We start from the raw sequence: 26835 nt of genomic DNA, 5'->3' as shown, positions 1-26835 counted from the left end.
GCTGGCAGAGGTTCAGCTGGCAGGATGAGTAGCTCAGGGCAAACGTCTTCCCCGCGTTGCTCAACACGAACTCAAATATGAAGCAAATCAGCTGAAGAGGAGGGCAAGGCAATGAATTTTGTCTCCCTGTGCCGCCAGTGAGACTACTTCTCTCTGTAGATAGACAAGCCCACCTTGCTTCACTGTCCACTTGCCTGTCCTGTCCTAGAAGACCCCGCATTGCCTGCTGCATCATGAACACACTCTCCAGTCCTGTGGTGGGATCTGTCCACTGTCTTCTAGGACAGGAGAGGAATGTGGACAGAGAGGCAAAGTGTCCTTGCCTACATTTCTCCACATCCTGCATTTCTGCATGACAGAACCTGAGCAAACGGCAAGAGTTGATTGTGTGACATCAGATATGATGTTAATCAGAGTTTTTCATGCCCAGGAATGAGGAAAGGCCACCTCAGCTAGGGAGGCAGATTGCCCCGTCCCAGATGTTTGGTCAGTGTCAGTGCCAATGCAGCATTTGTGGACTTGTTTGTGTGGGCATCATCACCAGATTTCTTCTGAATTAACTTTCTTAAACTGCATCAGCTCTGCATTGTCAGCATCAGAGCTAAGGAATCTTTAATTGCATTTAAACTACTTCATTTTGGCTGAATTAAATGACGGCTGAACAAGAGTGGCCACCTGGTGGGTTGTGTACACTTTGACTAATCCACTCTGCAATCATACCTTCTTTTAAGTTTAGATTAATTTTATTGAGTACCTCTATGTAGATGGGGCATTAGGCTGAATAAAAATCCTTCCTGTCTCAGGGCTCATGTCTTCACTCCTTCTCAAGTGATCTGGAGCAGTCCTCCAGGAAAAGCCAGCAAGGGATGATTCATTTTCTGGGGTGAAAAGCATAAGGAGGAACTTCTGCTCTGTCTTGATGAATAAATCTGTCCCTGCAGCCATCCCCATGCACCCTGCAGCTGCTCTGGGCTGGAGAATGGAGGTGGGGTCTCTAGGAGGAGCTGCTGTGATGTGACAGTTCAGCCCTCAAGAGCAAACCAGTGGCTTTGGCCAAGCAGCTCTTAGCATTGGCTTATCTAAAAGTTTCCTTCCCACCACCTTACTGCAAGCTTCATAGCTCCTTAATGCAGAAGTCAATTTGTGGGCCAGCTTTCAACCCTCGCTGGAGAGAGATGGTAAAGCCGGGGTAGGTCTTCTCATGGAGTCAAGGTGGCATTGCCCCTCTGGTAGTCTTAGTCTCTCAGTCCTTCCTGTGGACCTGAGATTCCTCTCCAATTACAGATAGGTCTATGCTTTTAATTTATTTACTTTTTTGGTACACATATTCACAGATAAAAGCCTCAAAGAGTGTCTTAAAGACTTAAAACATTGAAGTTATATAAGAACCCCCCCCCCAATGTTCAGTCTGTAACAAAGTCATGAGGTCTTATGGCGTTCTTGTGATTTTTTCAGATCATTTTGTTTCATGGCTACTGTTTAGGGCTTTACCTTGCTGTAGGGTGGCTTTTCTTAGAATCACAGAATGATTTGGTTTAGAAGAGTCCTTAAAGATCATCCAGTTCCAGCCCACCTGCCACGGACAGGGACCTCTTCCTCTGGATCAGGCTGCTCAAAGCCCCATCCAGCCTGGCCTTGAACACTTTCAAGGATGGGGAATCCATAGCTTCTCTGGGCAACTTCTGCCAGTGCTTCATCGCACTCATAGTAAAGAATTTCTTCCTGATATCTAATCTAAATCTGCCTTTTTTCAGTTTAAGGCCATTATTCCCCATCTGACCACTATATACCCTAGTGAAAGTCCCTCCCCAGCTTTCTTGTACACCCCCTTCAGGTACTGGAAGACCACTATAAGGTCTCCCTGGAGACTTCTCTTCTCCAGAATGAACAAGCCCAACTCTCTCAGCCTGTCCTCATAGGAGGGTTGCTCCAGCCCCTGATCATCTTTGTGGCCTACTCTGGACTCACTGTAACAGATCCATGTCCTTCCTGTAATGAGGACTCTAGAACTGAAGGCAGGACTCCAGGTGGATTCTCACAAGAGCAGAGCAGCAGAATCCCCTCCCCTGACCTGCTATTCACACTTCTTCTGATGAAGCCCAGGATATGGTTGGTTCACGTTGAGCTTTTCATCAACCAACATCCTCAAGTCCTCCTCCTCAGGGCTGCATTCAATCCATTCTCTGACCAGCCTGTAACTGTACTCAGGATTGCCCCGACCCAGGTGCAGAACCTTGCACTTGACCTTGTTGAATTTCATGAAGTTCACATAGATCCACTGCTCAAGCCTGTCAAGGTCTCTCTGGATGGCATCCCTTCCATCCAGTGTGTTGACCACACCACACAGCTTGGTGTTGTCGACAAACTTGCTGAGGTTGGACTCAATCTTACTGTCTGTTACCGACAAAGATGTTAAACAGCAGCAATCCCAATACCAACCCCTGAGGAACACCACTCCCCACTGGGTCCAAGTGTTCCTCACTTGGACATTGAGCTGTTGAGCACAACTCTCTGAGTTTTTGTGGCCCATTACTCAGTAAAAACTTGACTTTCTTCCAAAGTCCCTGGGTGAATTTTGCTGAAATAGAGGGGTTTCAGTGCTAAATGTACCAGACATTGTGTCCTTCAGCCAAAGGATTGATGCTGGTTTGATAGCTGTACTGTCACAAATCTTGCTTTGAAGCAGCAAGGTCATCACATGGTAACTCCATGCCAATGGCATAACGGGCACAGGAAAAGGACAGGAGCGTGGCTACATTCTATGCTTTGGAGGGTCTAGTCTGGCTGGGACATGCAGCAGTTTTGGCTCATGCTCCCCACGTTTCCGCTGTAGCAGCTCTGCTGCTGTTTTCTGCACGATGGGGCGTTTCTGTTCAGCTGCAAAGAGTCCCTGGTTCATTACCTGGAAAAGGTGCAGGGCTGGAGCTGGGGCCCTGACAAATTCCATCAGCCCATGATGGAAAGAAGACTTTGCCAGGCTTGGTGATGAAAGATATCTGGGAATGGCATGGGTAGAGGTGTGCACGTGTCCGTGTTTGTTTGCCTCCTTGACAACCTCATGAGAAGGATTTTGGAGCCTTCGATTTCCACATTGATCTTCCTGTCTTCTTTTTTATTTTTGCCTTTTTCCCTTCACTTCTTTGATAGCTACATAGATTTTCCATGGGAAGAGATGTGAAGACACAATCCTAAATAGGATTTCCTATCTTTATGCATACGAGAGGTTGGACTGGCACTTCCTCCCTCCACTGGAATCCCTTACCTCTGCCTGAAGATGTCCATGCAGATGGCACAACCTGGAATGGACCAGTTGGGTGCCTTTAGGGTGAAAGATGCCTGTAATCACAATTTTATAGCAATAACCAGTCCTCAAGGAGAAATTCGAGAGAGGTCCAAGCGTGGACAAGATAATTAAATGGTAATGGTTTTGAAAAGATGGGAGTGAGGAGGGAGGAAATACTTTTGCTCCCTCAAAACCACTGAGTGATCACTAATAAGTGCAGCAAATAAACTCTTTTCTGCCTATCCAAATGTGATGTTTAGAGGGACTAAAGGAACAAGGAGGAGATGTGTCAGGGCTGCAAGGGAAGAGGAGTGTGTCCAACTGGAGAGATGTACCCTGGGATGATTATTTTTAATATTTGTCATACTTCCAAATGAAACAGCAGACAAGCTGAGCTGGCTCAAATACTTGCAGAAAGAGCTGATGGGGAATTTGTTAATGAAGCAAGTTTCTCATCAGTAAATGCCAATTCATCAGAACTTGGAGTTTGGGGACATCTGTTGCAGTCCTGGCAGGAAAGGTGTCTCGGACTGCAGATGGGTTTCTTGGTCAAAAGCAAGGAGGTTTAAAGGCTATTGTGTGAATCAAATAATGTGAGGTATATCCAACAGGAACAGATAAACTCACATGAGGTTTGGTTCAAGTCCTGCTCCCTGAGCTTCAGGGTTACTTCCACTGAGTATAATAGGGACAACTTAAAATTTTCCCAGATTTGAATTAAAGCAGAGCAGCTTTTGGCTGCTGTAGGGATGTGAGTGGCTGCAAAATCCTGCAGACTGATAAGAATCCTCATGATGATGCTAAGGTGCTGTGGGGACATGCCTCAAATCTCCAGCCGAGGTGTATCTCCAGGCTGGCAGTGCAGCTGTGCAAGAGGAAACTCTGGATGCTCCTCTCTGTCTGGAGATGGAGCAAAATCCCTCAGGGCTTGAAGCACATCCATTTTTACCCCGCCGTGCCCAGCCACTAAGGGCTTATTGTGTAAGTCTGTCAAGACAGAGGCTGTGGCTGCTGGTTCATTTCATTTGACAGCAGAGAAGAGGACACTTTTCAGTATTATTACTTTGATTTCGCTGTCACTTGCATTCAAGGTCTAAACAGCACGGATCTGAAGGGTGTTTTCAATAGAGCCTTTTCACAGCAGGGTAAAGGAGGTTCGCTGCTAAAAACAAGCCTGATGGCTTTAAATCAGAGTCCAGACATACTCATTTCCTTCCTGAGTGATACTGTAGCACTAATTAGATGCAGCCATTAGATCTCATCTTTAATATTTTGCAGTGCAATTCCATTAAGAATGTTCTGCAGCAGTTTTTATTCCAGAAGCCTCTCGCAGAGGGCAGACGTCCCTGCACTGGATAATTGGAGTGATGCTAAGAGTCTGAAAATGCTCTGGCAGCAGCTGTTGGACCTTTCCCATCTTCCCACCTAGGAAGCCAAGTTGGTCTTCAGCCTGGGAGAAATCATTTCATAATGTTGATGGTGAGACTGGTAGCAAAGGGGTTGAGTAATGCTAGGTTGGAAGTTTATCTTCTGATGTGGGGAGTGCCAGTTTGCAAGGACAAAGGGTGGTGTACATGCTAACAATATCCTTGTGCCATATGCTTCACTGAAATCTCGGCAGGTAGGTAGGGAGATGGTGCCCATCTTTCGCTTAGCAATTGGAAAGGGTGGAACTTCTACACAGGCAAAATTTTAAAACCCAGTGAGGTAACCAGTTGCTCTGGTAGCCCAGCTTAACTCTAGCATAAATAATGCTGTTCTGTGATATTCTGCCAATCTGATCACTCTCACAGTTTTAAAAGGAGGTGACAAATTTCCTGTCCTCTGCAGCCACTGGTCTCTGCTCCACCTCAGACACTGCTGCATTGCAGCTGGTGGATAAAACCTTCTGTTTTGCCCAGGAGCCCCTTGCAATGCAAAGAAAAGATCAGGAGCCTACTCACTCCCTTTGGCACACGCTTTCCCCCTGCAAAGGCCACCCCTGGAGCCTCAGCCCCCGCTTTTCCTTTGACAAACTCAACCTGTTGCCCCTGTTTAATCAGGAAAGGCTGCAAAAAAGGAGAGGCAAATAGGAACTTCCTCAGGCTTGGCTCACATCCCTTCCTCTTCCCTGGGTTGCTTGAGCTCCTTAGCTTTCTCATCCCACCTTGGGAGGAGCAGAAGCCGGCTGGCCTAAAGCTCAGAGCTGGGCTCAGCCCGCCGGCGTGGGGTGTGTCACCCACCATTTCCTAAGTTATTCTTTTGGGTTTCCTTTTCTCACTATTAATAGATTTTCAGCCAATCTGAGCTGTTTCAATGAGGTGGACAGCGGGGGGAGGCATTACCAAAATAGGAAGCGGGAAGCTGTTGGGCAGGGAATTAATCAGAGCTGCACGGAGAGGTGATGGCTTTGAGTGGGCTGATGGGGAGAGGGATGGGACATGTCCTTTCGTTTTGTGTTTTGTGCTAGTTTGCTCCTGGTTTTGTACTCCAAGCCATAACATTTCTGAACAAGCTACTCCCCCCAAGCATCTTCTCCTACCTGCAAAATACCATGCACCCACTGCAAAGGATACAACCAGAGCATCACTTCATGGCCTGGGTAGTGGTGGTGCGCAGGAACTGAAAATTGTGGACTGATATTGCAAGGAGCTGCGTTGGCACAAACCAGCACGCCATTCCTCTTCCATTTTGGATGGCTTTTCACTTCCCAGCAGCTCCTGACCAGAGCAATCCCACACCAGCCCTGTCCAGGAATGCCCACAGCACTGAAGACCAACAGAGGCACTTTCAGCCTCCCAGATGTTACTCACTGGGGGCTGAAGAAGCCCATCTTGATAGCTAGCAATAAGGGAATGTTCTCTCCTCTCTGGGGCTGTCCCTGTCATGGAGACACCATATCACAGATTTGGTCATGGGATACACATATACGGAAATGAAATCATGTTTTTGCTGCAGACTCATTTCCTCTGGGCTGTTTGGCTGCCATGCACACAGCTGCATACGAGGAGGGCTTGCACCCTTCTCCTGCGGGTCTGCCCCACAACCAGCACAGAAGTGCAAGGGTTTGGGGGTTTCTGGGTGATACATGCAAGAAAAGAGCTGCAGAAGAAAGCATTAAATTCGTTGAAACCAATGCTGTCAAAATACACCAGTAGCTACAGTATTACTCTCATTTTCCTTAAAACGAGGAATTAATGACCATCTAAAAAGTGAAATCAAATAAGTGGCCTTGCTCTGCCAAAAATGCAGCCATTAAGGTCAGGGACAGGTAGATTTTTTTTCTGCTTTCTGGAAAACAAGAGACTCTGGCTGAAATTGAAGTGAACTTGCTTTTGGAAAGGATCTCCTTGGGGTAAGGAGAGCGATAGCTTAGAGAACCTCTCCTCCATCCTCCTTCTCTCTCATAGCATGTGTTAAATCCTTTTATCTCCAGGGCTCACAGCACATAAAAGTCATGTGTTTCTTGCAAAAGGATGTACTGTATCTTTTGTGAGTGATTTTCATGCTAAAGGAGCACCGGACCTAATCCTGTCCTGTCTGGCTGTTATTACCACCAGTCTGTGGTTACAGGGGTTTCTCCTCCTTCAACCAAATCCCTTTCACTTCTTCTGTTGAGGACAGTCATCAGGCATTGCTGGCTACCAGCCCAGGCAAATGGGGGCTTATTACCAGTTATTACCCCTGGGTCCACCACTGGGATTTGGCACAGGTGGACAGTTGGGGAGGAAGAGGAAAAAAAAAGGGTTCTCTGGCGTTTGAAAGAGATTTAGCACATGTGAAAGGAAAATGGTGACTCCTGGGCTTGTGGTACTCCCATTGCTTGTTCTGTATTTGTTCCTTCTTTGGAATTAAGTACTAACTGGGATTCTGAAAATGAGAGCAATGAGCTCGCATAAGCCAGGTCTTCTGCAAAAAAGAGAGAGGCTTATGAGGAGCAACTGAGGGAACTGGGATTGTTTAGCCTGGAGAAGAGGAGGATGAAAGGAGTTTGTAGCAGGATGGGTGTTGGTCTCTTTTTCCAAGTTGCAAGTGACAGGACAAGAGGAAATGGCCTCAGGTTGCACCAAGGAAGGTTTAGGTTGCATATTGGGAAAAAATTCTTTACTGAAAGAGTGCTGAAACATTGGAACAGGCTGTCCAGGAAAATTATGGAGTCACCATCCATGAAGGCGTTCAAAAAACTTGTAGATCTGGCACTTCGGGACATTGTTTAGTAGGCGGGGCAGTGTGTTGATGGTTGGATTTGATGATCTTAGAGGTCTTTTCCAACCTTAGTGATTCTATAAATGCACTTTGTTTTCCCTCAGTATGAATAAAATACATTTTTTTCCCAATGCTGCAGTAAGACAGAGTAAGAGCAGGAACAGGTTTGTAGGGAGTGCGTGGTATGGTAGAGTGCTTTCTGGTTCAAACAGAATTTGTGTTGCCACTTGTCAAAGGGATGCAGGTCATCACCCAGCCATGGATAATGATGTCTACTTCTGTGGCCCTTAGCATCACCTAACCTCAGGCAGGGCCAAGTAGTAAGATGGATAATGTCCTAGCTGGCCATGTGGTCAGCACCCATTTAATGTATCCATCCGTTCATCCATGAGTGCATCTGTCCATTCATCCATGAGTGCGTCTGTCCATCCACCCCTCTCTCTGCATGGTGCCTCACCACTTCATAGGAGGAGTGTGTTGGCTCCTCAGGTTGCTTTGAGCCCACATAAATCATTGGGCCTGGCTTAATGATGAAGAATAAAGCGATCTTTTTACATCTCTTGACCTTAGCAGCAGAAGTGGATGCGCAAATATGGGAAGATAAAATGCTAGTAACCTTTGTGGGCATCAACTTAAGTCTTGATTCTTCTTCCAGTTGCTCTTTTGTGTGGTATCACCCTGTGTCCCTTGAAAGAGATCTCACTACCACTCCAGCCAGGTCAAGCCTGGAGGATCCCACCAGATTTCTCCATCAGCAGAATAAATCCTTGCTTTGGGCTTTGCCCCACCAGTTTTTGAGCCCCACCAGTGATAAAAACATATCTGCAGTTCCCCAAGGTGGGATGGGGAAGTACTGAGACAGGGACACTGGTTTCTTGGCTCATGAGGTCCCAGTGGCCACCGAGGCTGGCCCAGAGCCAAAGAACAGGACTGACCCTTTCTCTTTTAGACCGAGTTGAATTTAATTGTCTTTTCTACCTCTCCTTCAGTGCATGTTTGCTTCCTGCATCTCTGAGATGGGGATGGGGCATGAAAAGGAAGTGAGAACAGTGGGGAATTTCCTCCACCTTCCTTCCAACCTTTTCTTTATTTGTGTCTCCATTATATTGTCTCTAACTTTAGAAGATTCTTTTTTCCTACCTCCCTTGTCAAAAGTCCTTTTGAACTTTCACAGCTCTATTTATGGGATAGACCCATTTCTGGCTAACTGGATGAAAATTCCCACCTGTTTTTCATGCCTGAGTTTCATCTGCTAGGTGCCCGTGACTGTGTTTTGTTTCCTTACCTCTTTTTCTCCTGCAGATAGTGGTCGATCTATAGGAAATAGCACTTGTATCCACAAAAGCTCTTTTCCTGCAGATGTGTTGCAGCCTCCCCATCTCAAATACGATGCCACAGGTCCCATCTCAAACATACATCCACACACCACTAGGGTCCTGATGTGGTGGAGTTAGATTTCCCGGGCGGAATGTATCACAGAAGCTCAGGCTTTCATCAGATCTTTGAAGCACAACTAATAAACAGGTTCTGTAAGAGAAAATACTTTGCCAATATATTAGCATGGAGGAATGAAACAGATCTCTGGAAAGCAGCATTAGGATATGGCTAAAAAAACACACCTTGAATGTGTGAGTTCTGTTTTGGAAGGTTGGATATAATATACAACTGCCTCATAGGGCAGAAAAATATCCCTCTTCTGCACAGTCATCAAATGGAAGAACATCCCAAAATCAGGTTGTTGTCTTGACTCCAAACAGATCCACAGATGAAGTGACCCAGTGCAGGCCATCATTTCTGGAAAAATTCGTAGAATCATATAATGATGTGGATTGGAAGGATCCTTATAGATCATCCATTTCCAGACCCCCTGTGATGGTCAGGGACACCTCCCACTGGATCACTTTGCTCAAAGCCTCATCCAACCTGGCCTGGAACATCTCCAGGGGTGGAACATCTATGACTTCCCTGGTCAACCTGTGTCAGTGCCTCACCACCCATGGTGAGGTGAAAATTTTTCAACCCTTTCCTGGGGCAAATTTGAGCAGAAGCCCAGAGTGGGTGGTTTCCATGTGCAGTGGGGGGAAATTGGCTCTGTGACAACTGATGGAGCTCAAACAATGATTAGAAACAGAAAAATGGACCCAAATTTTTATATCCAGTCTAGTAGTGAATATAGCATGTTTTAGCATCGCCGAATGTTGGAATCTCTTGGCAGGCAAGCTGTCCTTCAGCTGCATCCCTCACTGAGGAACAGCTCCATAATTTGAAGAATTAAAGTATGCAGATCACCTTGTGTACGATAGCTGAGAAATGGACAACCCTCTTTGCTTAGAGAACAGGCTTTTTCCCACTTAGGTAGTATCAACTCTCAGTGAAATACTGAATGGATTTCCTCCAAAACAAATGAGCTATGATTGCACTTCTATGTGATGTAGAAACGCAGGGTAAAGACCATGGGAATTTCATAGCATCATTCCTTGAGTTGGAAGGGACCGTAAAATCCATCCGGTTCCAACCCCTCTGTCATGGGTACAAACACCTCCCACTGGACCAGGCTGCTCAAAGCCCCATTCATGGTTCAGGTGGTGGCGTTAAGGATTAGTGTGGTACGTGTAGATGGAGCCCTTTGTTTTTCTGGCTTGCTTCCCCTTTGCCTCTGCTTTTCCTAAATGCGTCCTTTGATATTCTTTTTTAGACTTTGAAAGTGAATGCTGACTTTAAACAATTTGATGTGACTTCCTCAGGCTTTTCAGAATAGTAAAATGATTACCTAAAAAAGCATATGATTGTAGATTGGTGAAAATACATTCATCACGGCACTTCATCATCCTTAACATTAAAATAAAGCAGCTCCAAGTAAATGTTTTGGGTTTTTTTTTATTTACTTGAAAACTCTGTCCAGTGCTGACCAGCAAGTAGAATAAATATTATTTCCGTGCTTCACCCAACTGGGAATTTCAGTCTGTACAAAGTTTCATAGAATCATAGAATGGTTTGGGTTGGAAAGGACCTTTAAAGATCATCTAGTTCAATCTACCATGCCATGGGCAGGGCCACCTTCCACTGGATCAGGTTGGTTAAAGCCTCATACAACATGACCTTGAACTCTTCCAATTAATGTGTGTCCACAACTTCCTTGGGCCTCTGTCTTACCACCCTCAATGGTTTGACTCTGTAGATTTAACTGAGTGCCTATTTTATGATGGTTTTATAGTAATCATATAATTTTAGGAGGGAAAGAAAACCCTAAGATGAACATAAGCAAAAAAAAAAAAAAAAGAAAGAAAAAAACCAGTGGTTCTAAGTGTCACGGTTTTTATCTGAGGCTCCTCAACACTTCAGGGATGTGAGAGATGCTCGTAGCAACGTTGGACAAACAGCTCTTGGCATGTCCCTTGGCCGATCCCTTAAAATGACTGGGTGTACTTTATTCTGGGAATGACTTCCAATGCTCTGCAGCGGAGCTGGTGCATCTCCCACCTGAGGAAGACCTGCCTTCTGCAAATCAGCAGGTCTTGCCCTCCTGCTCACCTCAAACTCCTTTGAAGTCCTGTGAGTTTGACTACATTTGTCATGGAGGTTGCTCTGACTTCCTCCTCCTTCTCCTCTTCCTCCTCCTCTGCTTTCTGCTGGACACGGTGATACTAGAACATGTCATTTGGTATGGATTTAGAGCATAAGACAAACCCTGAGTGAATGACTCATTGCTTCTGGTCAGCATTTATTTCTCCAAATACCTGTTGTGGGTGGAAACGAAGGGTAGTTTCCTTAGTTTAAAGTTTGTCTTGGTGTTTTTACTTTTCCCTAGGTGTTAGTTCTCAGGATGATACAAAGCAAAGTACTGCAAGCCCATCAGAAAATGTGCAGAAAACCACGGCTACAAGCACCAGCAATACACAAAGGACCACCTCTACAAGCAGTCCAGCAAACCCACAATCCACCGCTAAGGTTTCACCTACCACAGCTCCAGGGACCAACTCACTGACCACCCCTGCGATATCACCCCTAGCTGTTCAAAGAACCACCCCTACAAGCAAGACGCCACCCAACCCTGCGACATCATCTGCCGCAGTTCAAAGGACCAGTCCCACACCAACCACCTCCACAATGTCATCACAACTGTCAAGCGGCTCTGGAGCCTCAGCAGCCAACCCTGCTGCAACCTCCAGCACAAATCAGACCAGTTCTGCAGCCAGCTTGGGAAGCTTGGCAGCCACCACAGCTGCAAGTCCTGCTGCCACTCGTGTGATCAGCCCTACAGCCGCCCCAGGAAGTTTAGGGCCTGCTGTCACATCCTCTTCCAGCATGCAAGCTCAGGGAAGCCAGCCTTCAAACCAGTCGACCAGCACCACTGTGAGCACCGGGGTCTCAACGAGCAGCCTTTCTCCTGGGCTCAAGAACTATGGTGTCTTTTCTCCCACATCTATCACCAAGCAGCCTCAACCTTCTCCTAGTTCTCCAGTCCATGGACTGGTCTCTTCCACCAAACCTGGAAGCATTAATACTTCTGTTACCCCTTTTGCTGGATCCGTCTCCTCCACCACTAGTAAAGCCACTCTGACTCTATCACCTGGAAGCGTTGATAAGGTCTCAAAGGCAGCCACCACGCAGACTACTGGAGCAGGTAGAGGAAGATGAGAACCTTGATTTCTTGGGTTGGAAGGCTTTTTTGTGTTTTTTTTCCTTTGGCTACCCTAAATACCTCCTGTCAGTATAGAGTGTCATCATCTTGTCTCCCTTAAAGACTTTCCAGCACAGTTGTCTGACATTGGGGTGTTTAGGTCCATGTTGTTATCAGTGGGGATCGAGTCAATGCAGTTTGTGAAATTCAAGGCATGGTTCAACTGGCAAAGAGGAGACACAGGCTTTTGGTTGGACCAAACCATGCCTGAAGTGTCATCAACTGCAATGACTCGATCTTCAGCGACTGCAAAAGGCAGCTAGCAGCGATGAGTTCAGAGGTGGTGACCCTCACTGTAGAGTTGGTGAAACACAACGACAGCACCGTGAATGCTGACTGCAGAAGACCCCTAGTATGGCTGACAGCTTAGTGAAGGCTGTCTGGGTGTGCATAGAAAGTAAGATTTAGATGAATAAGGAGATTTTGTGGTTAAACTCTTAAGTCTACAACCTCTAAAGAGCCTAAGCAGTTAGGCAGGATTTTTATCATTGCTTCAGGGAAGGAGTGGCTTGCTGACCTCTGACTAAGCGGCACTATGAGTGTCCATGTGATGTCTAGGATCTTGCTGAACACCATTAATAAGTTTTCTTTACGCCTCTGGAGCTTCAAAGAGTCGTGTTAGTTCATAATTGTCCTGGTGAGGCACTCCAAGGTCCCCTTTGGCATTTTGTCTGGTAATTTTTACAGGGAAGCGGTCACAAAGTGGGAATGAGAGGGCTCCGTGAAGCCTTCCAGACTTAGGTGGGGATGTGTGCTCAGCTCACATCTGGCTCTGAATAAAAGCTGTAATGACTCTGAAGCCCTTCCTTATTTTCCTCTGGAGGGGGTTGTTCTTGACCCAGTTTCCAGCTACCTACAATACAGAAGCCAGGCAGAAAATCATCTCCTTCCCTCTCAGCCTCCCAGTTCCTTCTTGCTTTCAGAACCACTAAATGGGCTGAGGTCTTAATGCAAGACCGTCTTCACTGGCTTCATCCAAGTCATGTTTTGAGTATGTTATCAGGCTTTAGGAGGTGAAATGGGTGTCTTCATGAAGGATGTTTCTATTGCTCCACGGGACAGTTCTCCATTAAAGGCTGATATATGAAATTACGTTAATTCAAATTTGACTTCAAGCATCGAATATGAAGGGGTTTTAAAAAAAGCTTTACATTTAACAAACAGGTGAGAGAATGGAAGAAAAACAGATGGCTTTGAAATTAATTCTTTCCTGCAGCCGTCAGAATGTATCTGGGAGAGAAACATCCCTCACCTTTTCTGTGGAGGAGTCCCAAAAGCAAAAATCTGCGAACAGGATGTGGTGTTTTAATTCTCTTTGTTACCATTTAAGAGTCAATTAGGAAGTCAGGGGTGGAGATCCATCTCTTCAAAAGGATTTGGGGAGGCAGGAGGCTGCTATTCTTCTTGCACTACTCCCATTGCAGAAGAAACTTTAAGATGCTATGGACCTTAGCAAAGCTGTCTGAGATGATCTCAGGGATCTGGTTGGACGTGATAATCTTAGACTTTTCTAACCTTTAATGATTCTGTGACCTGAGACACCTGCATGGGGCTGCTAGACATGGGGGGTGTGCCCTTCTGGAGTAGCAGGCAGACAGGACACCCCAGGCTGTCTCACATAGTACCAGGCACTAATTCTAACCATGTCACCCTGGGCTTCCCCCATAGTTGATGGAGATGCACTCAACAGAGGTGATGGCATTTATCCTCTCCAAATGGGGACAGCCGCAGTTGTCAGTGATATTGCAGAATGAGCTTCATTCACTGAGAGGTCCTGGGAAGCCAGCTAAGATAGAATCATAGAATCATTAAGGTTGGAAAAGACTTTGAAGATCATCAAGTCCAAATGTCAGTCCAGCACTACCATGCCTACTAAACCATGTCCAGAAGAGCCACGTCTACCCATTTTTTTAACACCTCCAGGGACAGTAACTCCACCGCTGCCCTGGGCAGCCTGTTCCAGTGTTTCACTTTTCTTTCAGCAAAAAAAATTTTCATAATGTCCAATCTAAACCTTCCCAATGCAACTTGAGTCCGTTTATTCTTGTTCTGTTGCTAGTTACTTGGGAGAAGAGTAACTTGGGAGAAGAGTAACTCCAGCACCCACTTCACTGCAACCTCCTTTCAGGGAGTTGCAGAGAGTGATGAGGTCTCCCCTGAGCCTTCTCTTCTTCAGACTAAAGAACCTCAGTCTCCTCGGCCGCTCCTCATAAGACTTTTTTCCCCAGACCCTTCCCCAGCATCATGGCCATTCTCTGGACATGCTCCAACACCTCAATGTCTTTTTGTACTGAGGGGCACAAAACTGGAGTAGTATACCTCTGTTTTAGAAAACTCCTTGGGTGGCTCCCTAAATAAAGTGAAATGAGGGCCATCCCATTTATTCAGCAGTGCTCCTTTTTTTGTTTGTTTTTGTTTTTTTTTTAAGTGATTGCCCAGCTATCATAGAATCGTAGAATTGCTAGGTTGGAAAAGACCTCTTGAATCATTGAGTCCAAGTATTCCTATCTACCACTAAACCATGTCCCTGAGCATCTCTTCTACCCATCTTTTAAATACCTCCAGGGATGGTGACCCAACCACCCCCCTGGGCAGCCTCTGCCAGTGCCCGATGACCCTTTCTGTGAAATGTTTTCATGATATCCAGTCTGACCCTCCCCTGGTGCAGCTTGAGGCCATTCCCCATTGTCCTGTCACTTGGGAGAAGAGGTCAGCACCCTCCTGTCCACAACCTCCTTTCAGGTATTTGTAAAGAGCAATAAAGTCTCCCCTCAGCCTCCTCTTCTCCAGGATAAACAACCCCAGTTCCCTCAGCCTCTCCTCATAAGACTTGTTCTCCAGCTGCTTCACCAGCTTCGCTGCTCTTCTCTGGACACACTCCAGAGCCTCAACATCCTTCTTGTGGTGAGGGGCCCAGAACAGAACATGGGATTTGAGGTGCGGTCTCACCAGTGCCGAGTACAGGGGGCACACGCAGCCTTTGGGTTCATCTCTCTGATGGGTTTCAGCAGTAGAAAATAAAATCTGCACTAATCCTTTTTTTAAATAAAACCTTCTCCAAGCCTTGACACAGTGAGCTTAAACGCAGGGCTAGACGTGAAAACTTATTTTCAGCTGCTCATAAACGGACTCATTTCAGCCACATTCTCTCTAATGCATCATTGTCTCTCTGGTTGTTGTTTTTATTTTTGCTGTACATTGGGGACCAAGACCAGAGAAGCCAAACCCCTGGATCTGTGCCAACCAAACCTGCAAGTGCCGACCAGAGCCCTGCCAGTGCACAGCCATCAGCTCCAGTCCCGGGGGACCAGACAGCGAGCAGCTGTCCTGGCCACCAGCACCTTAACGCTTCTTTCCAAAATGAGGTAATGATGCCTATGGGAAGGTGAGCGCTCAGTAGTGATGTCTGTTATTATTTAGGTGTCATCCCATGGGCATGCGAAGCCTGCATCTGTTCTTGCTGCGGATGACTGTATCGGAGAGATCTGCCTTAGGGAAATACAAGGCAGCAACATAATTCTAGTTTAACCTCTTTCTCCCATAGCTTGCCAGTGAAGAGACATGGAGGATGGAGGTGAAGGGGATTATGGTCTGCATGCTGAGCATGGAAGAAGTGAAATTTGGGAAGAGAGGGGGAAGCTTTATAGAATCATAGAATAGTTTTTGTTGGAAAGGACTTTAAAGATCATCCAGTTCCAACCCCACTGCCATGGGCAGGGACATCCCATTAGATCAGGCTGCCCAAGGCCGCATCCTCTTGGACTTGGCCTTGAACACCTCTAGGGATGGTCCACAGAGATGGAGTGCAGAAGCTGCCTTGGTGTGGACTTGAACATGATGAAAAGGTAAAGACCGCACTTTAGTGTCAATCGTTGATGGACAATATTAGCAGAAGGCCTTCCAGTACCTGAAGGGTGTAGTGATAGGATGAGGGGGAATGGCTTTAAACTGGAACGGACAAGATTTAGACTAGGCATCAGGAAGAAATTCTTCATGGTGTGGGTGGTGAGACACTGGCATAGGTTGCCCAGAGAAGCCATGGATCCTCGTCCTTGGAGGTGTTTGAGGCCAGCTTGGATGGGGCCTTGAGCAGCCTGGTCTTGTGGGATGTCCCTGCCCACACCAGGGTGTTGGAACTGGCTGATCTTTAAGGTCCCTTCCAATCCAAACCATTCTATGATTCTATAAAATGGTTTGGGAGCATAGGGGCGTGTCAAAACACAAGCCAGAATTACTAAAGTGCTGGGAAGGAGCGAAGGGGATCACATCTCTAGATGCTGATGTTTTGTAGGGCAGGACTGCATCATGGCCCAGTGGAATGGATCTTCCTACTGCCTGAGTCAATTCCTGCTTTATCCCAAATGGCAAATCCTAAGCCTCGTTTGGAAAGTGCATTAGCAAATATCCTGCAGACAACCGTGTCAGTTATCTATGAAAACTCTTTCCACGTATAAAAGGTTGAGTGAAGGGCTCCCAGACCTGTCTCATTTCCATAAAGTGGATTAAAACTTTGGTTGGGATGTGTCTTGGCTTAGAGCAGTCTATTGTTTTTGTGAACAGCTGTCCTTCCAAACTATGTCAATGATTTGGGAGTACAAGAAAGCTGGAGAGGGACTTTTTTCTAAAGGCATGTAATGATAGGACGAGGGGGAATGGCTTTAAATTGGAAGGGGCAGGTTTAGACTAGACATAAGGAGGAAATTCTTCACAGTGAGGGTAGTGAAGCACTAACACAAGTTGCCCTGGGGAAGTTGTGGATGCCCATCCCTGGAGGTATTCAAGGCCAGGTTGGATGAGGCTTTGAGCAGCCTGATCCAGTGGGAGATGTCCCTGTCCATGGCAGGGGGGTTGGAACAAGATGATCTTTAAGTTCCCCTCTGACTGAAGCCATTCTATGATTCTATGATTTGAGAGTTGCTTTTTGTTTGTCTTTCCAGGTCATCTGTAAAGACCAGGTGCAAAATAACTGGCCCACCATGTACCTGAAAGAAGCCAGAACCTGTGTGAGTACCACCCTCTTGGACTTCTATGTAGGATTGACAGCTGTGTTGCTGTTGGAGATCAGCTATTACCCTGTGGTTATCTGAGCATGTGAGCCTATGGACATGAGGGTAATCTAATCCAAATAAGATGCAACCACTTTTGAGGAGAAGAGGCCTGTGTGGTCTTCTTCGAGTAGAAGACCCAGCTGAGCCCACCCAGGTCTCGTAACAAGTGATGGGAAATTTTAGAGGATGAAACTTCTTCTTTTAGAGGATGAAACTTCTTCCCTTTGCAGAGGGGCCAGAAGTTCATCCCAAAGCCCAAGCAAAAAAACTGTGGAGCTCCTCCACAGTTGTTGTATACTTAGTGAGATTTTGCAGGGTCACAGCTGGGGTAGGGGTGCATCCAACTGCAGAACACCTGGGAAGCACAGCAGCCTGGAATTTGGGATTCACTATGCTCTTTGATGCTATATCACCTCACATAGAACCCTCAAGTGAAAGCAAAAAATCTCCATTTCATCTTTTTCAGACCGTCTTTAAGACCAGGGAGTCATAGAATGTAGTGCCACAATTGGGGGAAAGCAAGCCCAACCCAAGACTATACTCCCCTTCTTCTGTAGCGTGGGTACTGGCTTTTCTGAGGGAAGTCCTCCTACAAAATGATTCTTGTGGAAACCATGCATTTCCAGTCATAGGGAAGAAGCAATATATTGATAAATTCTAAATAGGCTGAAGTTTTAAGTTTATGACAAAAAAGAAGAGACACCACCACGTGGCTGGTGAGGTCTTGACAGAGTGTATCTATCTGTGCTGTGAGTGGGGTGCAGGGATGATTTTTAGTGTTATAATGCTCCTGTTTCAGGATTTCAGTACTGCCAAGGCAGTGTAAACATTGGGAAATCGGCACTTCAGGGACCTTCTTGCACCTTGTAGTGCACAGTGTCAGAAAGAAGTAGCTGCTCAGGTTCAAGAACCTCTGCCATCCCATTTGTAAAATGAGATGGCTCTTGACTTCACCGTACACTGGCTAGAAGGAAGGTGAAGCCACACTGTGTTCATAAAACTCCTTGAGATACATACTTAGATGAGCACAAGCACTCCTACTGACCACAGCTTCTCCTGAAATTCCCTGAGGCTTTATGGTGGCCCTGTCTGGCAGCCCTGGAGAGGGCTTAGACCTCCTGATAGCACCCACCATTCTTGTGGAGGAAGGAATGTGCCTGGCTGCTGCCATCTCATGGTCATCACCTTCCTACTTTGGCTGCTGCTGTGTGTAAATGCTCCTTGCCCAGATATCTGCGGAAATGATGATATTCTTAGCTGTGCTGCATGTAATGTGAAGGATTACTCCAAGAAGGGACCTTATTACTATGATGCCTGTGGCCTATAGGCAGGACAGCCTCTCCTGAGGGCAATCCCCAAAGTCCAAACTTGCAGCTGTGTCCATGCTGGAAAAGCTTTTCATCACATTTTATATTGAATATATATAAATATTTCATCAGTTTGACAAAAATCTAGTTTCAGAGCACTCAGGTGACTTATGACCATGCTCGTGTTCAGTGCTTCCCTCCTCCTTCTGGGTGCAGTCATACAATCCTTACAGTTGGAAAAGACCTCTAAGATCATCAATTCCAACCATCAGCCCAACACCATGGTGCCTACCAAACTGTGTCCCGAAGTGCAACGGCTGCACATTACGTTTTTTTTACACCTCCAGGGATGGAGACTCCACAGCTGCCCTGGGCAGCCTCTGCCAGTGCTTTACCTCTCCTTCAGTAAAGAATTTTTTCCTAGTATCCAACCTAAACCTCCCCTGGCACAACTTGAGGCCATTTCCTCTCACCCTATCACTTGTTATTTGGGAAAAGACACCAACACAGCCTTTGTAAAGCCTTTGACACAGTTTCTCACAGCATTCTGCTGCAGAAACTGTCAGCCTCTGGCCTGGACAGGCGCACACTCTCCTGGGTTGAAAACTGGTTGGATGGCTGGGCCCAGAGAGTGGTGGTCAATGGAGTTAACTCCAGCTGGAGGCCAGTCACAAGTGGAGTTCCTCAGGGCTCAGTGCTGGGTCCAGCTCTGTTCAATGTCTTTATCAATGACCTGGATGAAGGCATCGAGTGCACCCTTAGCAAGTTTGCAGATGACACTAAGCTGGGAGGAAGTGTCGACCTGCTGGAGGGTAGGGAGGCTCTGCAAAGGGATCTGAACAGGCTGGACTGCTGGGCCGAGACCAATGGGATGAGGTTTAACAAGGCCAAATGCCATTCCTGCACTTGGGGCACAACAACCCTATGCAGCGCTACAGACTGGGGGAAGTATGGCTGGAGAGCTGCACGGAAGAGAAGGACCTGGGGGTGCTGGTTGGCAGCCGACTGAACATGAGCCAGCAGTGTGCCCAGGTGGCCAAGAAGGCCAATGGCATCTTGGCTTGTATCAGAAATGGGGTCACCAGCAGGTCCAGAGAGGTTATTCTCCCTCTGTACTCAGCACTGGTGAGACCGCACCTCGAGTACTGTGTTCAGTTCTGGGCCCCTCACCACAAGAAGGATGTTGAGGCTCTGGAGCGTGTCCAGAGAAGAGCAACGAAGCTGGTGAGGGGGCTGGAGAACAAGTCTTATGAGGAGCGGCTGAGAGAGCTGGGGTTGTTTAGCCTGGAGAAGAGGAGGCTGAGGGGAGACCTTATTACTCTCTACAACTACCTGAAAGGAGGTTGTGGAGAGGAGGGAGCTGGCCTCTTCTCCCGAGTGACAGGGGACAGGACTAGAGGGAATGGCCTGAAGCTCCGTCAGGGGAGGTTCAGGTTGGATATCAGAAAAAAATTCTTCACAGTAAGAGTCATTGGGTACTGGAACAGGCTGCCCAGGGAGGTGGTCGAGTCGCCTTCCCTGGAGGTGTTTAAGGAACGGGTGGATGAAGTACTTAGGGACATGGTTTAGGGAGTGTTAGGAATGGTTGGACTCGATGATCCAGTGGGTCCTTTCCAGCCTTGTGATTCTGTGATTCTGTGAACACCCACTTCACCACAACCTTCTTTTAGGGAGTTGGAGAGAGCAATAAGGTTTCCCCACAGCCTCCTCTTCTCCAGACTAAACAACATCATTTCCCTCAGCTGCCCTTGTCCTCCCTGTGGCTTTGCTGAAGCTTTCATAGAATCATAGAATAGTTTGGGTTGGAAGGGACCTTAAAAGATCATCCAGTTCCAGCCCCTCTGCCACGGGCAGGGACATCCCACTGGATCAGGCTGCCAAAGGCCCATCCAACCTGGCCTTGAACCCCTCCAGGGATGGGGCAGCCACAACTTCCCTGGGCAACCTGTGCCAGTGTCTCAACACTCTCATGGTGAAGAAATTCTTTCTAATGTCCAGTTTAAATCTGCCCCTCTCCAGTTTATACCCATTGCCCCTCATCACCACAAGCCTTTATGAATAGACCCTCTCCAGCTTTCTTGTAGCCCCTTCAGGTACTGGAAGGTTTCTTTAAGATCTCTTCGGAGCTTCTCTTCTCCAGGCTGAACAAGCCCAACTCTCTCAGCCTGTCCTCGTATGGGAGGTGCTCCAGCCCTCTGATCATCTTTGTGGCCTCCTCTGGCCTCTTTGTCAGGATGTTTTTCGAAAACACGGATGTTAAGGCCAGAGAGTGCCATTGAACCAAGGGGTGGGTGGGCATCATGGTTCGGCATCATCCATCACTCGTTTCTGCCCACTCCGCTGGGCGATGGTGTGCTGGAGCTGGTGAGCCAGCAAGTCTGCCGCCTTGTTTCCCTTAGATTCCTCTGGGCATAATAACGAGCCAAAGCATTGTGAATACAAAATGCCTATTACACCTCAAAACAGCTGCAGAAAGACTGCAAGGGTGAATCCTCCCATAGCATCGCTCTCCTCGGCTGCCAAAACACCTCCTACCCACTTGCTGCTAATTTTCCACTCAGCGTGTTCCTGAAAACTGCAACAAATTTTATGCCTCCCAAGCCGAGCAGATAACAGAGAAATGGCATTATCTGGTTTCCCTGCTTTGTAGGCCTGGTAAACAAGTCTTTGGCCAAATCTTGACAGCAAAGTGAAAAAAAAATCCTTTGCATTTTGCAACCCGTGGGAAAACAGGAAAGTGCGCGCTATAAGGAGAAGTGTTCCAGAAACGGCTCCAACCCTGGTCTGCAAGAACAAGCCAGAGTCGGGGTGGCATTGTGCTAAAAGCTCAGCTCTAGAGAGAAGCTGGGGAAGTGTTGAGAGCATCGTGGGGGCTTAGAGATGGGGGACATGTCCGGGTCACGTGTGGCAGGGGAGGAGGTAATGCAGACCAGATCCTCATGCATAGCTGAGCTCATGGGGCAGTGCTGGTGATGCAGGGACCCCAGCAAAACAGTTGGGACTGAACCCAGGAACTGTGGGCGTTGCATCCCACTGCACCCCAGTTTCTCTATCTGTAATCAATTTTAAAAAAAATAAAAAAAAACACTCGAGCTGTAAGTCCTGAAAAAAAAAAGTCAAATATGTGGTTGGTAGCACTTTGTGAACTGAAGGTACTTTATGGGCTGCTTGATTCCTAGCATCCTTCTTCTTTAGGTGATGCTTTTTAACAGTGCTGAACAGTTTGGTCCAGGCTCACCCACCCTCCCTGATGCCCTTCCTCCTTCCTTTGAGAAGTGGGATCTTAATGAGTTTCTGAATGAGACTTATTAGCTCGATGCTTTGTGATATGTAGGATGACTTTCCGAAGGTCCAGCTCACAAGGGTGTGTTCAGTTGGGCTTTCATTGGCTGCTTGGGGGGCTCCAGCCTTGGGATGGATTGATGGATGGATGGCTGCTCCGTTCCTCATCCCGACTTCAAAATGCATTAGGTGAAAGGAGAAGTGATAATGTCAGAGGTGGATGGTGTTTCCTGAGTTGTGCTTGAGCCACACAACCCTGTGGCTACCTTCAACGGGCCAGCATGGTTCATCCATCGTGTCCCCAGCAAGGCAAGTCAGAGGATGCTGGGGAGGACTAGAGCTTGCTCCAGCCACGGGATGCAAAAGTAATAGCAGGACCACCTGGATGCGCACCCAGATGCCCAAGAGAATTTGCCCCACGGATCTGGAGACAGTAGGACAGTCCTGTAGCAGCTGGAGGGACCCCTACGCTAGGGGTAGGGTTTTGGTTCCCGTTGTCCCATCCAGCTGGAGGTGACGGTTTGTTGACTCAAGTGCTGTTACCTCATTCAGGGATGTTAGTTTTAGGTCCCTGCCAGTGTGGGAACCGGATTTGAGCTTCTCGGCAGCGCCTGTCAACTCCAGCCAAGGAATGCAAGTGGCTCCGGCAGCGGGAGAGGAGAACTGTGGGGCTGTGGCACCACCACCGGGGCATCCCTGTGGCTGCAATGGGCCTTACCATGTCCTTCTCCAAGGCTGGAAAATGTAAATCTCCAAAGCTCAGCCTCAAAAGGGGTTTAGACACCACTCACCATCCACCAACAAAGCGTTTCGTTGCTCAGCTGGATTTTAGCCTCTAATTTCCCTTCCCACCAAAAAAAAAGCATTTGTAAGGTTACTCTTTATCCTCCCCTGGGGTGGTAGAAGGAGAAGTGGGTTATTTAGGGCTGAGGGAAGGCAAAGCTTCTGCAAAACCCCGGGAAGGAGGATGCAGGGAAGGACGATGCAGGGAGGCAGCAGAGAAGCTTTTTCTGCCTCTAAGAGCAGAAAATGCTGTACAGGCTGGGCCTGAGGAACTGCAGGACATTTAAAGCGTAGGAGCACAACCCAGCGTCTGAAAATGATAAAAACACCACCCTGACCACGCTGCGACCCTCTCCTCCCTATCACACTGGGAATGAACTTTCTGGAGGATGTTGCCTTGCCACGATCTCATCTCACTGCCCTGTCGCAGAGCTGGGGCAGGTTTCCTATCCAGCTCTTTTCCAGTGACGCTGCCGGGATGGTGCAGGCACGACAGAGGCCTGGGGGAATTTTCTCTCCACGCAAAGTGAAAGGACAGGCAAAGGCCGGTGACAGGACGGCCGGGGCCTCACGATGCTGAGCTCACCCTTGCGCTGTGCCTGGGACCGGTCTTCCGTCCTGGCAAGTGCATCCTGTCCCGATTGCCGCTTCCCAAATATTTAGATAAGATGGGGTGAGATTAGAATCAGAATGGCTTGGTTGGACAAGACCTTTGAGATCATCAACTCCAACTGTACCTGTCCACTACTAAATCATATAACTAAAAACCTCATCTAACTGTCTTTTGAACATCTCCAGGGGTGGGGACTCAACCATCTCCGGGCAGTCTCTATCAGTGCCCAATAACCCTTTCGGTGAAGAAATTTTTTCCTGATGTCCAATCTGAACCTCCCCTGGTGCAACTTCAGACCATTCGCACACATCCTATCACCTATCACTTGGGAGAAGAGACCAACACCCATCTCACTAAAACCTCTTTTCAGGGAGTTGTAGACAGTGATAAGGACTCCCCTCAGCTTCCTTTGCTCTAAGCTAAACAGCCACAGTTCCCTCAGCTGCTCCTCATAACACTTGTTCTCCCGCTCCTTCATCGGCTCCATTCCCCTTGTCTGGATGCACCTCAGCCCCTCAATGTCCTTCTTGTAATGAGGGGCCCAAAACTGAACCCAGGATTTGAGGTATAGCCTCACCAATGCTGAGAACAGGGACACAAGCACATCCCTGGTCCTACTGGCCACGCTGTTTCTGATACAAGCCAAGATGCCATTGGCCTTCTTGGCCACTTGAGGTGCCTTCCTCAGCCAGGCAGATCCCATTCTTGTGGTGGAGCAAGCAGGATGCGATGGTCCATCAGCACGAGCAACACCTGGCACAGATGGTGGTGTAGAAGGACAGGAAGTTTTAAAGTATTGGAGCAGGCAGGAGCAGAGCCTTTCCCAGCCTGTGCGCCTCATTTCAGTGTGCGTGAAGGACTTGTGCACACAGGACCTGTGCAAGCATGACCTGCACATGTAGAATCTGTACCTACAGCATCTTTGTGTATAGGACCTGTGCTCGCAGCTCCTGTGCATGTAGAAAATGTGCAGGCAACATCTGTGCATGCAGTAGGGCAACCACCTCTATTTAGCGAGCTCCCAGCTGCTGCAAACATCCCCACATCTCAGAGGGGATGTGGGCTCCATCCATCCCTCTAACGCTGTCCAGGCTAACTCCTCCTTAGTGATGCTCCAGTTTATCCAAAAGCAACGCACTTTCCCTCACCTCTGCAGAGCCACAGAGCCGTGGGGAATCCCTAGGAAGAATGAAGTGGGGGACGGAGGGTACAAAAGCAGGTGGTGGAAAGGCTGCAGATGCCTGTGGAGTCACAGGGAGACTGCAAAGCTCCATCCTACTCCTGCTGTGGCCTTTTGGCCTCCCTCAGCCTCCCCAACCCACTTCCCTCCAGAACCTGCTATTCCTGTAACACCAAAATCTGCGACTCTCAGATAAGGCCGTCACAGGGCCCCAGTGATGAACGGCAGCCAAGTGCTCGGCTTCTCATAAAGAAACTACTTTTAAACTTTTCCTGTTCCCTGGGAGGGTCGGGAGTGGCCGAATAGCGCAAAGGGAAGGGGAAGGATGGGTATGGCCACAGCATCCCTGGCAATGGGGGAGGAGGATGCTCCTCAGCAGTCCCCAGGCTGGGGGGACAAGTGCTAAGCCCTTGTTGTCACCGCAGGCTGAGTGGAGGACCGCCAGTGTCAACATCTCCTTCTTTGAGAGCTTCTGCTCCACGGGCCAGCATGTTTTCAACGCCAGCAGGGAATCGTGCACGGTGATGCTGACCTCCCGCGAGCCCCGCTCCCAGCACTGGGCTGTGCAGGCAGTTGTTCATCGTGAGTATGATCCCATCAGCCTGCCCTACAGGGGATGGGATGGAACCGGAGTCGGGGACCCCGCTGTGGGGATGCAGTCTGAGCTGCTGAGGTCTGCTCAAGCTCAGGCCAGAGGTTCCTTTCTTTGGCCTGTCCCTTTTCGGCAGCTTGGGAGAGAGACCCCAGAAATGAGCTTTGCTGCCTCATAAATGCACCAAATCCCTCTCCCATCTAGGAAGAGATAAGGCAGGAACTTGTTTCCAGAAGGAAAAATTCCTTCCAAGTGGTTAAAACCCAGTGCCCAGCTCAAATCCTTCCCCAAGAGATGACAGAAGGGAGTTTCTTGCCCACACTGGAGCTGCTTGGGGAAATCCTGCTCAGTCTGAGCTCAAACGTTGCTTTAGCACCAGGGTAACAGGAGAATGAAGGACCACACCACCTTAGTGGCAAGGGGAGGAGGGTCTGAGCCCCTTTCTCCTCCTCATCATCATCAGGGCAGGGGCTGAGTGAGGGTTGAGACTCCAGCACCCAGCCATGGGCAGGGCAGCTTGACCACTCAGGCATGGCCTGGAGTAGCCAGTTAAAGTCTCTTGCTGGTCCCACTCACAAATGCTCACCCAAATGGATCGCCACCAAGGTGTGCATGGCTCAGGGCTGGGGAATGGTGGGAACTGGGGTTTCTCTAGGGCTGTCACTACCAGAAGAAGAGTTCCCAGCTCCTTGTCTGGGCCTGGAAACATCTACAAGGGTTAGCTCCATGCCTGCACATCTCTATCCACCTCCTCCAGAAAGGTGATGGCACAACCTGCTCCCCACCCCTGTGCTCATTGCAGACTTTTTCTTCCCCTAGTACCTTTGGATCCTGAAAAAGTCCTTGAGGAGCTGAAGGAGAAGGACAAGTTAGAAGAGGTAAGCAGGTCCCTGGGCACAGCACAGCTTCCCCACCGATTTCCGTAGAGTTGGGTGGCACAGGAAGTCTTCCTTGGTCCCTGACCCATTCCTTCTGTGGCAGCTTGGCATCGTCAACGTCACCTATGACAAAATGGAAAGGGAGATGATCATCAATGATGAGTTCAGCACACCCCTGATCATCACCATTGTCACCTTGGCTGGTTCCCTGCTGCTGATTGCAGCCATTTACGGCTGCTGCCACCAGCGCTTCTCCCAAAAGAAGGACCAGGTAAGGTGGGAGAGGGATGGGGAAGGTACCCCAGTACCTATTTGTCCCAGAGGCACCTTCAGGAGACAAAGAGCATTAACATTGCCACCTCTGCTGGTGGATACATCCTGTCTCACCCAGTGGTCACCACGTTCACTTGTTGCTCCAGAGTGCCCATAGGCTACGGATGTTTCAGAGGGACAGAAGCTGCCCTTTGGGAGTATTGGGGTGGGATCAGGCAGGATGAAAACCAGGGAAACAAGAGGCTGGTGTGGGGGTACAAAAATAAGCAGCATCCATCTCTGCTATCACCCAAGGCACAGGGACTGAGCAACCTCCTTGGCTGATAATCTCGACAAGAAAGTCTTCTATAACGCAACCTTCTCCTCCAAATCCACCCAACCCCTGCTCCCTCCCTGTGAAAAAAAACCATCAGAAAATACCTTCATGAGCAGGGGAGCAAGGCTGGGTGCCCAGCACCACCCCGATGTTTTCCCAGGGGTGCCAGGAGCTGCAGGGAGCCCCCGGCTGTGTTTGCAGGATGGGAGGAGAGCAGGAGGGTGGCAGGAGAATGTCTGCAGGATGGCATCGACACTGAACACTGCATAACTCAACCTGGGCTGGGAGAGCTGGGCCAGGGCCAGCTTTCGGAGCAGCAGCAGCAGAATTTAAGGAAGAGCAGAAATGGAAAAAAAAATACCATTTTTATCTCGGGAAATAATTCTAGGTGATTTTAGTGTAGCATCCACCTGT

At 48.2% G+C, this 26835-nt stretch overlaps 1 protein-coding gene across 4 annotated transcripts in view; it reads left to right on the top strand.

Moving 5' to 3' along the window:
* Positions 1-26835, top strand: part of PODXL (podocalyxin like) — a 53512-nt gene that overhangs the window by 19405 nt on the left and 7272 nt on the right. For all 4 annotated transcript variants that reach the window (XM_054078422.1, XM_054078412.1, XM_054078403.1 and 1 more), the window contains exons 2-7: positions 11277-12092; positions 15360-15514; positions 17087-17152; positions 24788-24944; positions 25774-25832; positions 25936-26103. In XM_054078422.1, coding sequence (XP_053934397.1) covers positions 11277-12092; positions 15360-15514; positions 17087-17152; positions 24788-24944; positions 25774-25832; positions 25936-26103 — 1421 coding nt within the window. The remainder of the gene's footprint in view (positions 1-11276; positions 12093-15359; positions 15515-17086; positions 17153-24787; positions 24945-25773; positions 25833-25935; positions 26104-26835) is intronic.

This window comes from Cuculus canorus, chromosome 1 (genome assembly GCF_017976375.1).
Source record: "Cuculus canorus isolate bCucCan1 chromosome 1, bCucCan1.pri, whole genome shotgun sequence".
NCBI lineage: Eukaryota > Metazoa > Chordata > Aves > Cuculiformes > Cuculidae > Cuculus > Cuculus canorus.
Note: the sequence above shows the minus strand (reverse complement) of the source record. Positions and strands in the feature narration are given on the sequence as shown.